Below are 14,588 nucleotides of genomic sequence, written 5' to 3'. Positions count from 1 at the left end.
TGTTTTCTCTTCTGAGAAGCTACATGGGCTTGGACAGAGTAGAGGGCTCTTCATTATTAAATTATTTCTTTTCATGTGTCATTTACATGTGCAGGTCCATGAATGTATGTAGGGGGAAAAAAATTCTGAAAATTCTGTGTAATCACCAGAATGTTAAGAAAGCAATTAAAGATGCTCCATTCCCAGCTCAGAAATATATAGCATAATAGAGTCTAATTGCATACTTAAGTACTTGAATCAGTTTGGTAGTACACAGGAATAAGGGTTCACTTGAAAATATGGGAGTTATTTGACCATTGCATATACAAATCCATGTAAGCACACAGGAAAGTGAACCTGAACATTCCATGAGATAGCGGTGGTCAGGCAATTCAAAGATATTATTGTATAAACTATGTAATTAAACTTCAGAGTCTCGGATTTTATAGTAAATAAGTGTATCAAAAAGTATATCTTCGTAGTTGTTACATTAGTGTTACCATGGAGTTTGTGTACCAGGATTCTTTAAAAAATGAGTGTTAATTACATGTAAAAAATGAGAACTGTACAGTAAATACAGTGTAACCACACTGTACTTAATATATGTGCATGATGAAGCGTATCTCACATCTCTGCTTTTGCAATTAGCACTTTTTTTTTAGCAATTCTATACATTCTGGGCCCAGTTATTATCATTATTTGTGTTATGGTAGCATGAAGAGGCTGCAGTCAAGATTGGGGCACTATTGTGCTAGGGGCTATACAAACACATAGTAAGAGACAGTCTTTGCCTTCAGGTTCTGCCACCTTTAGGCTGAATAGCACCTTACTTAGGGCTTGTCTACACTGGCAATTTACAGCACTGCAACTTTCTCACTCGGGTGTGAAAAAACTCTCCCCTGAGCGCAGCAAGTTTCAGCGCTGTAAAGCACCAGTGTAGACAGTGCGCCAGCGCTGGGAGCCACGCCCCTCATGAAGGTGGGTTTTTCTCAGAGTGCTGTGCTGCGACCACACAAGGCATGTTAAAGCGCTGCTGCGGCAGCGCTTTAGCCTTGCCAGTGTAGACTAGCCCTGAGTTACTCTGATTCTTACAGAGCAAGATACTACTTAAGGCTTTGTCTATACTACAGGGCTAAGTCGACCTCAATTACGCTATCACATAGCTGGAGTCGACGTAGCTTAGGTCGACATACTGCAGTGTCTACGCCACGCTCTCCCATTGACTTACCTTACTCTTCTAATTCCAGTGGAGTACCAGAGTCTATCAGAGAGCGTTCTGCGGTCAAAATTGACTTCTGCTGCATCAATCGCAGCAATGTCGATCCCTGGTAAGTGTAGACATGGCCTTAGTGAGAGTGAAGGTGGCAGCATGGGCTTTATATATGTTGTTGTTCTCAATTTCAGCCATAATCTGGTATCATTAATGTTACAGCAGTCTTATGGTATCACTCACATTATACATCTGTAATTTATGTAAGCTTCCAAAATAATAATTATATTTAAATTCCTACATGTAAGAGGGGAATAATCTCTGCACAGGACCTAAAAACTGTGAACTCCTGATTTCTATTCCTGCAGTGGCCTTGGATAAATTACAATCTCTCTTGCTCAATTTTCCCCAACTGTAAAAAGGACATGAAAAAAGCTACCTAGCAGAGGTGTTTTGAGAATTCATTAGTTTGTGAAGCACTTTTCAGTTGTAATTGGCTGTATTCTTGCTGAGTATTATTATGTTATGCTTTCTTAGATTTTTGGTTAAGAAAAATAACCTGCCTTTCACATATAGTGTCATGTACACATATGTACTGTTATGCTATGTGGTACTACGTTTACTACTATATTTATAGTAGATGGGTGTGTAATTTAGAGCTTGTCAATTCATAGAAGCTGTAAATTGATTTCGGGGGGGAGGGGGAGGGGAAGAGTTTGAATTTGTTTACCTGAAAAATGAAGTTAGCTTAAAAACTATTATTGTGCTAGAGATAAAAATGGTGAAATAATCTTGTACATGAAGTACAATACTGGAAATAGCAACTTTTTCCCCCTCCTGTTTGTTTTTCCAGTATGGGGTACTGTATCCTTTTTGTCCATGGTTTGAAAAAGCTCTGTGCCTGGTTAAATAGATGGGGAGCTACTGCCCTGACCCTCTCTGCTTTGCTGCTGCTGCTGCTGTTCTCTTGGAAAACTGTGAAACAGAATGAAATCTGGTTGTCAAGAGAATCCCTCTTCAGGTATGATCAGCCACAGGAAAATATTTGCTATATCTTTGTCTTTTAATTTATTTGTAAAGAAACAAGAAACACATGGCATGTTATTGTTGCATGGAACAAATCATTTTTATTAAGTAAAAGGAATAATTCTACTATTATTGTATTATTATGTTGTGGCTTGCCATTATATAGTGCCAAAAAGTGCATGCTTTTTTATAGGGAGAAGGAAGACAAGGTTCCTGCCCTGAGGAACAGTAGTTCAGATTATACATTTTAAATAGCATAATATGTGTTTAAAAGAGAAGGGTGGATAGAGGAATTTTACATAAAACTAACATAAAGAGCAATATTTTAATGAAATTATTACCAACAAAAAAAGTCAAAGCCATTTTTGTGGGTAGATAGATTTGAACATTCCCCTTCAGCACCATGCCCCAAATTGGATTATGTTAAAGCAGAGGTTCTAAACCAGGTCTGGGAGGTGTGTGTCATGAAACTTTTTTCAGTTATGAGGTTGCAGTCCGGAAGATATTTAGAACCACTGTGCTACAGTGTGAGAACCAGAAAGTGAAACTGCCTGGAAATAAAAGTGACATGAACTCTTCAAGCTGAGTGAAATGCAAAATGTAAACAAAAGGAATACTGAGAAGGAAATGTGATCTTTAACATTCTTTCTGGTTAAGTAGGCTACATTTCTATTAGTAAGGCAGGTAAAGAAATATGTCCTTGTGGGATTGTTTCGGTTTTGTTTCTCAAATAAAGTAAATGGAACACTGCTGAGGAGACTGAAAGGTTTTATAAAATATAAAAGGAAGAAAATGACTTAATAATTGTCTCTCCTGATATCTGAAATCATTGTGCAAACACTGATACCAACACTATCTGCATATGAACAAACTTTGATTTTGGCAATATGACTATTTTTTTTTTAGAAGTTTTAGTTAAAAAAAAACAACCGAACAAAATCTTTGACTCAATGATAATTATTGCTGTGCCTTTATTTAAAAAATACTATCCTATTCCATAGGTATGGTTCAAAACATGGTAGTAGCACAATTGGAAAGATGTAGAATGTATTTTAGCAACATTTTTATAATGGTAGAAACTAGGGTTGTCAATTTAATTGCAATTAACTCACTCAATTAACTCTAAAAAATTAATCATGATTTAAAAAATTAATCGCAATTAATCACAGTTTTAATTGCACTGTTAAACAATAGAATACCAATTGAAATTTATTAAATATTTTTGGATGTTTCTCTACATTTTCAAATATATTGATTTCAATTACAACAGTATACAAAGTAGACAGTGCTCACTTTATATTGTTAATTTTTATTACAAATATTTGCACTGTCAAAATGATAAACAAAAGATATAGTATTTTTCAATTCACCTCATACAAATACTGTAGTGCAATCTCTTTATGGTGAAAGTGCAGCTTACAAGTGTAGATTTTTTTTTGTTACATAACTGCACTCAAACACCAAACAGTGTAAAAATGTATTGCCTACAAGTCCACTCAGTTCTACTTCTTGTTCAGCCAATCGCTAAGACAAACAAGTTTGTTTACATTTACGGGAGACAATGCTGCCTGCTTCTTATTTACAATGTCACCTGAAAGTGAGAACAGGTGTTCGCATGGCACTTTTGTAGCTGGCATTGCAAGGTATTTACATGCCAGATATGCTAAACATCTGTATGCCCCTTCATGCTTTGGCCACCATTCTAGAGGACATGCTTCCATGCTGATTGATGATACTCGTTTAAAAAAAATACGTTAATTAAATTTGTGGCCGAACTCCTTGAGGGAGAATTGTATGTCACCTGTTCTATTTTACCCGCATTCAGCCATATATTTCATGTTGTAGCAGTCTCGGATGATGACCCAATACATGTTGTTCCTTTTAAGAACCCTTTCACTGCAGATTTGACAAAATGCAAAGAAGGTACCCATGTGTGATTTCTAAAGATAGCTACAGCACTCAACCCAAGATTTAAGCATCTGAAGTGCCTTCCAAAATCTGAGAGGGACGAGGTGTAGAGCATGCTTTTAGAAGTCTTAAAAGAGCAACACTCCAATGCGGAAACTACAGAACCCGAACCACCAAAAAAGAAAATCAGCCTTCTGCTGCTGACATCTGACTAAGATGATGAAAATACATGTGTCGGTCTGCACTCCTTTGGATCGTTATCGAGCAGAACCCATCATCAGCATGGATGCATGTCCTCTGGAATGGTGGTTTAAGCATGAAGGGACATATGAATCTTTAGCACATCTGGCACATAAATATCTTGTGATGCTGGCTACAACAGTGCCATGCGAATGCCTGTTCTCACTTTCAAGTGACATTGTAAACAAGGAGCAGGCAGCATTATCTCCTGCAAATGTAAACAAACTTGTTTGTCTGAGTGATTGGCTGAACAAGAAGTAGGACGGAGCGGATTTGTATGACATGAAGTGTAAAAGACTTAATGTTCTACTTGACTACTGTTTGCGAATCTGTCTCTTTTACAGCCTCATGTATATATTTTTCATTGAAACAGACCAGTTTGTATTCAGTTTGGTTGGCAAACTTATTAAATTTACTTCCTGATGCTTTTTCAACAATTGTCTAGTTGAGGTCGTCAGGGTAATGCAGGTGATTTATACATCAATTGTTTAACTTGATTTTCAAAGCTATTCACCAAAGCAAAGTTTCCTTTTCTCATTATTAATGCTAAGCCTTTTTATATATGCCTTTATATAAGCAGTCCCATGCTATAGAAGTAGATGGAGCTCTGGTAGAGAGAGATTTTTGAAAAATATGGAATAGGAGTTGCTTCAGTATAACACAATTCATTGCCTATCTCCTAAAACATGTTTACTTCTTAAACAATGGAAACCATGGTGATGAGATCCTGGGCTCAGATGCCAACTCATTTTAAGAGCTGGATTTCAGTCCAAACCTTCCAGGGTTAATGCCAACAATTCAAAAGAAAGCCCTGGCCTTGCAGTTTGGAAGACTCCCTTCCTTTTGAAGGGGGAAGAGACTGTAACTGTTTGTTTGGTGTTCATAAAATCACTTGGTAGCAACTGCACATGAGATGGATTCAAGAGATATTGTTGACTGGATAGACAGATTCCCCCCCACCCCCTTTCTGAAAAATAAAGAACTCCTGGACTATTTCATATGCAGAATTAATGAGCTGAATTCATTCCTAGTTTAACTAGTTTGAACTCATTGGGGTTACATTAGCATTGAGACATCTATTCCTGCCTGACAGCCTTCCAGTTTGTAATATTTGCTCATAGAACACATGCACCATCCTATCAGTGTGGCTTCAGCAGCCCAATGACTTGTGGTTTATATACTCGCTCTTCAAAACTGCACTGTTCCAATCTGCTGAGTAGACCGTGGTGCACATGCTCCTGGCATCTGCACCCCTTTGAGTGGAAATTCAAACATGAGTTTCGGCTTTTCTTTCATTGTGATCATGAGTATGACCATATGTGCAGAGATGGCTGGTCCTGGAGAGACACTGTCAACCTTGATTTGGGTGCCAAAGCAGATCTACCATTGGCAGCATTTGGAAGAGGCAAAGAAAACCAGAAGAACTTAAGATAATGGGGACCTGGCCCCCTACCACCTTATTCTCAAAGAAAATGCTGTTTTAGTAGTCTGAGAAGGTGGAAGTTCAAGTCTCCTGCTTCCTAAATTCTTGTGATTTATGTTGCCTCTTTCCCTTGCTCTCAGTGGCCTAGGGAGCAGGCTTAGTGCCTCTTCCTCCCTGTTGAACCTTTAGGCCAGCATGAGCAAGCCCTAAAGCAAGTAGGTTTGAGACAACAAAGGCTCCCTCCCTGCTGCCTGCCAGAACTCCTCTGTCATCTCCCTTCATGCTGTGGGTGGCCATCTTATGGATGTGGGGGCTACTCTGGGGCTGGAGGTGTTTGATACCTGCTCCCTGGGGTACTGGAGGGATATCTTTGTGCTGAGGCTTGGTGAGCAGGAGCACACAGTAGCATTAATAGGGAATGGGACTCTGGGATAAGAGTTCAGATTGGGCTTTTAGGGAGCAGGCACTGGGAGGGACGTGAGAAAGGTGCATTGACAGGAAAATTCTGTCCTAGGAGAAAGCGGGGAAAGGACTCTTGACTAGGGTGGGTGAAGGGGAGACTGTGGCTGGCGGAGCCCTCTGGGAATGGACCGCAGGGGAGCTTCCCAGCACACAGCCCCTAAATACCCCCTTTCTTGCACACAGCCCCTGGCTACCCTGTCTACGCCCTGAGCTACCCCCTGCCTGCACACAGACCCAGCGACCTGCCCTCCTGGCACCTTGAGCTACCCCTCTGCCAGCAAACAGCCCCTAGCCATCCCCTCTTTGCACCCTAAGCTGTTTTCAAACTTTTTGAGCTAAGCCCCCCACCATTGAGTTATAATTTTTGGTTGCACACCACCGCCCCAAACTGCAGACAGGCTGGGTGGCCTGCTGAGGTGAGTCAGGTGGTGGAGTGGCTCTCTCTCTCTGGACCCCACCATGTGGAGTTGGCGCAAACCCCACTGGCCCCTGCCCCCCACAAATAGAAGTCAAACTACATCTATGCCCAAGGCCCCTGTCCCGAGTCTCCCCTGGACCCTGGAGTTTTTATAGCATGTCGAGGGGGGCCTCAGAGAGAGAAAGGTTGAGAACCCCTGCTCTATAAAGTGTTTCCACATCATCCACAACTTGGGACAGTGCTTTAAATTGCAGGTCTACCCTGAAAAGCATCTATGTAAAAATGGCACTTTTTTTTTTCACAAGCAAATCTTTGTCCTGAGTCATTGATTTAAATCTTTAAATCACTTTAGTCAGGTAAAAAAGAGGAAGAAGGACAAAGCAATTCCTACGTTTTACTCCTGTTAATTCTGCAAAGAGTGAGTTGGCTTCTGTTCCATTTGTGCATCATCAATTGCATGTTTTAAGTTCCAAGCATTTACACTTGTGAAAATCAATGGGCTAGGTCTGCACATGTGTCACTGAGGGAATAATTGGCCTGGAGATCCTTTATGAGTGGTGGTGATTCACAAAGCAGAAAGAACACAGCACAGCTTGCCTCCCAAAGCCCAGGTTGGGTATGTAGGACTGATAGTAGAAAATCTTTTTGCTTATAAACTGAGCACAATTGATGTGAGCATCACTGAAAAGCATTAAAATGGTGCCCCAGAGAGACTGACTTGTAAGAATAGAACCTGTGCTTTAGGACACAATGGAGGGTACTGAGAGGAGGTTGTTTCCAAGCATTGGCCAAGTAGGATTTGGCTAACGATAATATTTGAAGTTGGGAGTGCTTCTGGTAGTTAAAAGGATGTTGTATCCCACCAGGATGACTTATAGCTTTATATCAGAGAGGAAATATGTGCAAAATGGCTTGCATACATTTATCTTTTATTTATGACAGTTAAAGGTACCAGAGTAGTCAGTAGGGAAGAAAATCCTCCTGAGAAGTGATTTTCATGCTCAGTGGATCTGTTTCTTTCTGGAGTTGGATTGGTTACAATAAATTTTGAGAAGGGAAAAAAAAAGTGTGTGTGTTTGGAAATGCATATTGGAAAAATGTGTGTGCAGTGGTGGGAGAGGGGCTTGGTGGGAACAGAAATGGAAAAACATTGTGTGCTGCTTTGTTATTTATACTCCACCCTTTCCCACTTGGCTTTGGTTATGAACATAATTGTTTCCTCTTTCAGTTAGAGAACAGTGTCCTGTTCTAATCAAGAACCATGTTTCAGAAGTGTTATTTATTTACCTAGGCACTCATCCTACAAGTACCTGATGTAGTGTCTGTCCTTGAGGCATTCAGTGAAACTACTTATACTGTGTCATAAGCTTTTGCAGGATCAGCCCATCAGTTTCTATATAAGAAGAATAAATAGGTCAACAAGAATTATTGGCTGAGCACAGAGGAATAAAGAACAAAAAAGTAGCACCAATACAAATATCCTTCCTGTTCAACACACACAGAGAGAAAGAGAGAGTTTATCTAGGGAGGTCTTAATAAATGGAACCATAGTGATTGATTAATTATGCTTAAAGGGAAACTGTCAAAAGAAAAATACTATTTAAAAATGCCTGTCTAATAAAACTGTGGTTCATTAGAATTGAAATATAGACTATCAGGGTTGGAAGGGACCTCAGGAGGTCATCTAGTCCAACCTACTGCTCAAAGCAGGACCAATCCCCTGACAGATTTTTACCCCAGTTCCCTAAATGGCCCCTTCAAGGATTGAACTTGCAATCCTGGGTTTAGCAGGCTAATGCTCAAACCACTGAACTATCCTTCCCCTTCTCCCCCCATATGTAATGTACTTCTCACCACTTACTCATTTTGTTGTGTTCAGGCCAGGACTAGAATGAGATCAACCACTCATTAGAGTTAGGCCACTGAATAGCTCTGAGATGGTAACAGTTTTGAGTCACTACCTATGTTTTCACATAAAACATAGTCATTGATGTAATGATACAATTACCATAGAAGAATTAATATTCCAGTAATGCCCAGAAGGTTGTAAGTGAGTAGTTAATAGCTCTCAAGGCTAATGGAAATTAATGCAGCCATAGCATTCACACATTACTTGCTGCTGGTGTGCAATATCTTTGTAAAAATTAATATAGAGAATCATTCTCTTAAGAATAGCATCAATTAACTGATTTAGCTCAACAATTAGTCACAGAATGGCTTGTGCCGTAGTGCCTCCTGAAAAATAATTTAGAAATACCTTATGGTTAGGAAACCAAACAAGTAGTCATTTTTAACTCCTATAGGCAAAGCACAGATCTGTTGTGCTGAGCAGTAACTTATGGTGGATAAACCTAGGGAAGGGTTCTCCTTCCTACGATGCACGCACATCCGTCTGCCTTTCCTTCTCTCACCTCCACACACGCTGGTGTCATACTGCCGCATCCTCATTCCCACCAAGGCCCAATATGTCGTCTTCCCTTTCTTATCTAGGCCTCCTATGAGACATCTACATCTGCTCCTCTCCCAGTCCCATCCTGGCCTAATCCCATTACCCTTTAAAGCAGTGTGGGTCTCAGAAGTAGCTCTTTAGTCTCTCAGATGGGCCAAGACTTGGCTTCTTCTTTGGAAACTAATGTCAGCATGCTGTTAAGATTGGAAAGGAGGAACAAGCCAAAGCCTGGCAGAAAGGCTGGAAATGTGCTGATCTGTGCAATTGCTTACTATAGATAGGAGGGTCTGATCCAGTGGATGAGAAGGAGAAAGCAACAGTGAAACAAGTGTACCTTAACCAAATTGTGTGAAAAGAAATAGGGCTGAGGTTTGAGCCAGTTCTTATTCTTTATGACATGAACCAATTCACCCATCTCTACTCCGAATAACCCTTAGAGATCCTCTGGATATCTGGAAGCTGTGTTTCTCTGCTTTATGTAACAACAAGAGAATGCCTAAGTCTCTAGCTCTTTGTAGGAGAAATGATCTATGATGCATCTTCTGCTATTTTTTTTTTAGTGTCCAGCATTATTACAGCATTTCTCTTAGGGCATGTCTCCACTTACCAGGGGATTGAAGCACAGCGATCAATCCACCGGGGATCGATTTAGCAGGCCTAGTTAAGACCTGCTAAATCGACCGTCGATTGCTCACCCGTCAACTCCAGTACTTCACTGGAACAAAAAGCGTAAAGTCAACAGGAGAGTTTCTCCTGTCGACCCAGTGCAGTGTAGACACCGCAATAAATCGACTTAAGGTACATTGACTCCAGCTACGTTATTCATGTAGCTGGAGTTGGGTAACTTAGGTCGACTTATTCCTGTAGTGTAGACCTAGCCTTAGAGTAGCACAGTTTTGCACTCTCTTATATAAATCTGGTCATCAAACTACTGAGTCATGCATTTTATTGATTTGGTAATGGATGGGCATTTGTGTGTGTTTTTCTTCCTGTGTTCTAAGTGATAATGCCAATAGTCCAGCTCCTTTTCAGCCCCATGTACCTTCCATTCAGTTTTTCTGCTATTTATAAATACCTGTGTAACCTACTGTGCAGTGTGCATCATGCATCCCCCGCTAGTGGCTGATTCAGACAGACTAGCTACCTACTGCCACTTCCAGTTAATGGACTTAAGTCAAGATGTTTAAAAGCAACTAGTGATTTTGGTGCCTCGGTCTTTGGGTGCCCAACTTGAGAAGCCTTAAAGGGGCCCAATTTTCAAAAGTTGCTAAGTGCCTGCCTTCTGCAATTCAGGCCGCTTCAGATGCTATAAATTGGTGCACCTAAAATCACTAGTCATTTTTGAAAATGTAAGCATTAATCCTTCAGCTCCAGCAGCAGAGGTCTTTGGTGCTAGAAACCCCATGCTCAATCCCTGGTACTAGCCTGTGATGAAGGTGTTGCATGTACACGTTGATGTCTATACAAAACTGTGACTGATTTGAAGCTCTGAATCCAAGGGGACCTGTCTTAACAGTTAACCTCTTTCCATTTTTTGTTTCTCATTTGTAGCTCAGGTGTGCAGACTCTGCCCCATAATGCCAAGGTGCACTACAACTATGCCAATTTTCTGAAAGACCAGGGTCGTAACAGTGAAGCCATCTATCACTACAAAACTGCCCTCAAGTAAGTTCCTTGAAACACCTATTAAGACTGTTTCCTCTTCTGGCACATGAAGTGTTCTGTTTTCTCTTTTCCTAACAATAGACAGCTCCCTGGTAGCAGTTATAGCTTAACTTGAAAGCTCTTTGGCTTAGTGTTTCTCTGTCATTAAATGAGGTAATTTGGCATCTCTCCCACTGTGTGTGTGTTAGTTAAGTATGTGGCATTCAAAAGTTTCCATAGCTACACATTGAGCAGTGAGGTGTCATTTATTCGGCTGAATGTACACTGGTAAATGGGAGGGAGTTGCCATAGCTGTATTTGCAGGTGCTCAGGCCATTTATATTAATAAATTATTAATTGTGCATGTATGAAAAATATCAAGTCTGTAACCAACAAGGTAGAATAGCGATAATACTTAATACTTATACAAAGTTTTACATCTTCAAAGCACCATACAAACACTCACTATTAATTTATCCTCAGAACATCCCAGCCTGATAGGTGGATAAATAGTATTATCCCCATTTTACAGATGGAGAAACTAAAACAGCAAGGTGAGTTGGCCAAAGCCACATAGTAAGTTTGTATCAGAGCCAGGATTATAACCCATGGCCTCGTGATGCCCAATCCAACACTTACTCCTACAGACCACGCTGCCCCTCGGTATGGGTGCAGCAGCGCAGCAGCATTGTGGTTTAGGTTGCATCCTGAGTTCTGTTTAAAGATTGATCTTTCTAAGTCCTCTAAAACTGGCATGCTTGATCAGATTCCTTTGAAATATGGTGTGCCTCAGCATCATGGCCGGGCCATGGGTGTCCAGACCTAGTAGTCGGAGCCAGACTCTGCAGTCACAAGACAGGAGTCAGGTGGGTCAAGATACCAGGAGGTTAGAAGTAGGAGACAAACTGGAGATCACGACAAGTCAGATGCCAGGAGTGAAGCCGGAGCAGGTAGCAGGACTTGGGGAAGGAGCAGAAGGCACACAGAGCAACGTGGAGCCCAGCTATTCAGACATCTTCCTGTTCCTGCTGCCGGCTTAAGTAGAGTCAGCAGGCCAATCAGCTGCTTTGGGATTCCACCAGTTGGACCTCACTGTTGTTAGTGCTCTAAAATCTGAATGGTTACTTGGATTGCTCGGAAATTTGTTGTGCCCTGTGGAGGCCTGGGGCAGTGTTCGTGATCCAAGTTTGAGGTCAATTGATCAATGGGTTCCTGAATTTCAGAACTCCCCAAAACAATTTCTTTCTGTTGCCTTGTGCAGCCTGGCCCCACAGCTCAATGAACAGGCACCCTTGCAGCATGTAGCCTCCTTCTGAGTTGTAGAAATGGGGAAGGAGAGCCTCTCCTAGAGGAGCGAACACAAGAAAAAGAACAACAATAAAAGACCGAGAGAAAAACAGAAAGCAAAAGCCAAAGATATTTAAAAAAAAATCAAAATCACACCAGAGAGGAAAGAGACAGACAGAAAAAGAGAAAAGATGGACAGAAAAAAGGGACAGAAGAAAGGCATGTAGGACATAGCTTGATGCAAGGGAACATGTGCATATAGGGGTATCATCCCTTGCAAACTAGGGCTTCTGACAGAAAAATGGCTGGGAACCTTTTCTTATTGATCTGCAGCTCGCTTTTCCCTAAATGTGGGGGAAGGACAGAAATTACCTCAGTCCAATTAGACTGTGTCTGTGCTAATGCCCTCTGACCAACTAAGGAATAATATTGATGGCTCTGAAACCGAGCCCAACCCAGTCATGATTAGCTGAAAGGTTGGTGTTTGCTGCTACCCACCATGTCTGGAAAATGGATGTGAAAGGCACAGGACAACATTTTGGCTATGAACAGGGATACTGAGGACATCACAGGTTTTTTTTTTTTTTTAAGTATTAGCAAATGCTACCCATCTCTAAAAGTGAGCTTACTAGTACCCACGGCTGCTTAGCCACTCCCTCCTCCCCATGTTGCCACTGCCACTAGTGCAGGCATCTGCTTGTGTGTTACTCAGAGTTTATAGTATTTGCTGACTAGATTTTGCTCAGCTGTGTCTCTAGCTCAGTAGCACCCATTTATCATAATTATGGTGCTGTCTTCTGCTCTGCAGTATTTCAATTATACAGGAGGCTATTTAAGAATTGATTGCAGGCCATGTTTATTAAACTTTATTAGATATGTAGCCTGTGATGATGATGATATCTGTAGTGTTTGTGCCATGTAAAAGACTGGATTTTCAAAGGAGCTGGGTAGCTTCAGCTCCCTTTGACTTCAGTGGGAGCTGGGGTTGCTTGGCACCTTAGAAAATCAAGCTGCAGGTGTTCATCCTGAGGAGTTAACATTCTAATCCTGCCAAATAAGATACATAGGGAAACAAGTGTTGTCTAGTGCTTGGAGCTCAAACTAAGAGTAGGCTCTCATAGGTTCTGCTTCTGATTTTGCCACTGACTAGAGATGTGACCTTGATCAAATCATTTAATCTCTCTGTGCCTCAGGTTTCCACATCTGTAAAATGGGGATATTAATATTTATCTATATAGTGCACTCCTACTCCACTTCTCTGTCCATCTTCTCTCTTCTCCTAGCTCTTTTTCCTCCATGTTGTCTCTTCTGCCCCAGCACCCGCTCCCTGACTGTATGTCACAGAATGTTGGGGCCTATATACTAAAATATAAAGCAGTGTAGGTACAAAATTGTAAATCTACTTCCACCAAGAATGCCATACTATAAATTCTGCACAATCACTCCCAGTTGTGAAAAGTCCTGCATCAGTAGGTAGGTATTGCACCATGCATTGAAATTCAACAAATTCCAGCTCTGTTGAACCAGTGGAAAAGGTAAGTAAATAACATAGTGATGGATGCAGTATAGGATCCTAGATATATGCCATAGATGCACGTAAATTCCAGCGCCAGGCTTCCTCTAGTGAGTATTACCTGCTCCCCAAGGTTCCAGCGTAGAGAAATGTTAGCAAAAGCACCCAAGCTGATCCCAGCTATGGCACCAGCACTTTCTCGCAATGTGACTGTAATACTAATGATATTGGGGCGAATTCTCTGTTGGTTTAAGTTATTGGAGTCCCATGGAGGCCAGTGAATTTCTTACAATTGACATTGGCAGAGAATTGGGACCATTAATGTTATGTTTGGCAATCTAGTGGTAATCCACTGTCCTGCCACGTATGGATCTAAATTTATCTACTGATCTTTTGTCTCCGTGGGACCACTGTACTCAGAAAGTACCGGTAATTTACACCACTTTAAAATAATCTCCTTTAAGAGCAACATTGAGGGGTTTAGAAAGGAGCCTCATTGAACCATCCTCCACTAAAAGGGAAGATTGCTGTACCACAGAGTGTGTGAAAGTGGGGTGAAGGAGGCTTAAGTGGAAGAATTAGAGAGGCTATCATGGGACTTCAGTGACACTCCCAAAATGACAGAGGAGACTGGTGGTAGCACAGAAGGCTACTATATAAAGAGTGAGAGATCAGCAATCATGGTCCCTTCCTCCTGTGTCAGCGATGGTGGGGAGCACTACAAAGGTCATGTATGCAGTTGTTTGGAGGTAGGAAAAGGAGAGCCTCACCTCACTGCACAGCAGCTCCTTTGCGTAAGGAGCAGTGTTGATGGCCCTTTGATCATTTTAGCTTCCTTTCAAAGTTTTATGGCAAATTGTAATTGATGTAGTTTTTGTTGCATTTTAATGACTATGAGATTAAGTATAAAAATTGCTAAGCAAAAATTATCATGATGTCACAGTGTACTTGGATGTCTTAATTACTCATAACATTACTATTAATAATAATAATAATAATAAAACCTGGCACTTACAACACCTTTCAGCC

The 14,588-nt window shown here is 41.1% G+C and overlaps 1 protein-coding gene across 6 annotated transcripts in view; it reads left to right on the top strand.

Annotated features, from left to right (window-relative positions):
• The window catches only part of TMTC1 (transmembrane O-mannosyltransferase targeting cadherins 1), a 215,859-nt gene that overhangs the window by 143,102 nt on the left and 58,169 nt on the right, over positions 1–14,588 (top strand). For 5 of the 6 annotated variants that reach the window (XM_039547592.1, XM_039547608.1, XM_039547627.1 and 2 more), the window contains 3 exons: positions 1,227–1,307; positions 2,043–2,210; positions 10,667–10,780. In XM_039547592.1, coding sequence (XP_039403526.1) covers positions 1,227–1,307; positions 2,043–2,210; positions 10,667–10,780 — 363 coding nt within the window. The remainder of the gene's footprint in view (positions 1–1,226; positions 1,308–2,042; positions 2,211–10,666; positions 10,781–14,588) is intronic. The other variant, XM_039547599.1, reaches the window with a different exon arrangement.

This window comes from Mauremys reevesii, linkage group 1, assembly GCF_016161935.1.
Source record: "Mauremys reevesii isolate NIE-2019 linkage group 1, ASM1616193v1, whole genome shotgun sequence".
Taxonomy (NCBI): Eukaryota; Metazoa; Chordata; order Testudines; family Geoemydidae; genus Mauremys; species Mauremys reevesii.
Note: the sequence above shows the minus strand (reverse complement) of the source record. Positions and strands in the feature narration are given on the sequence as shown.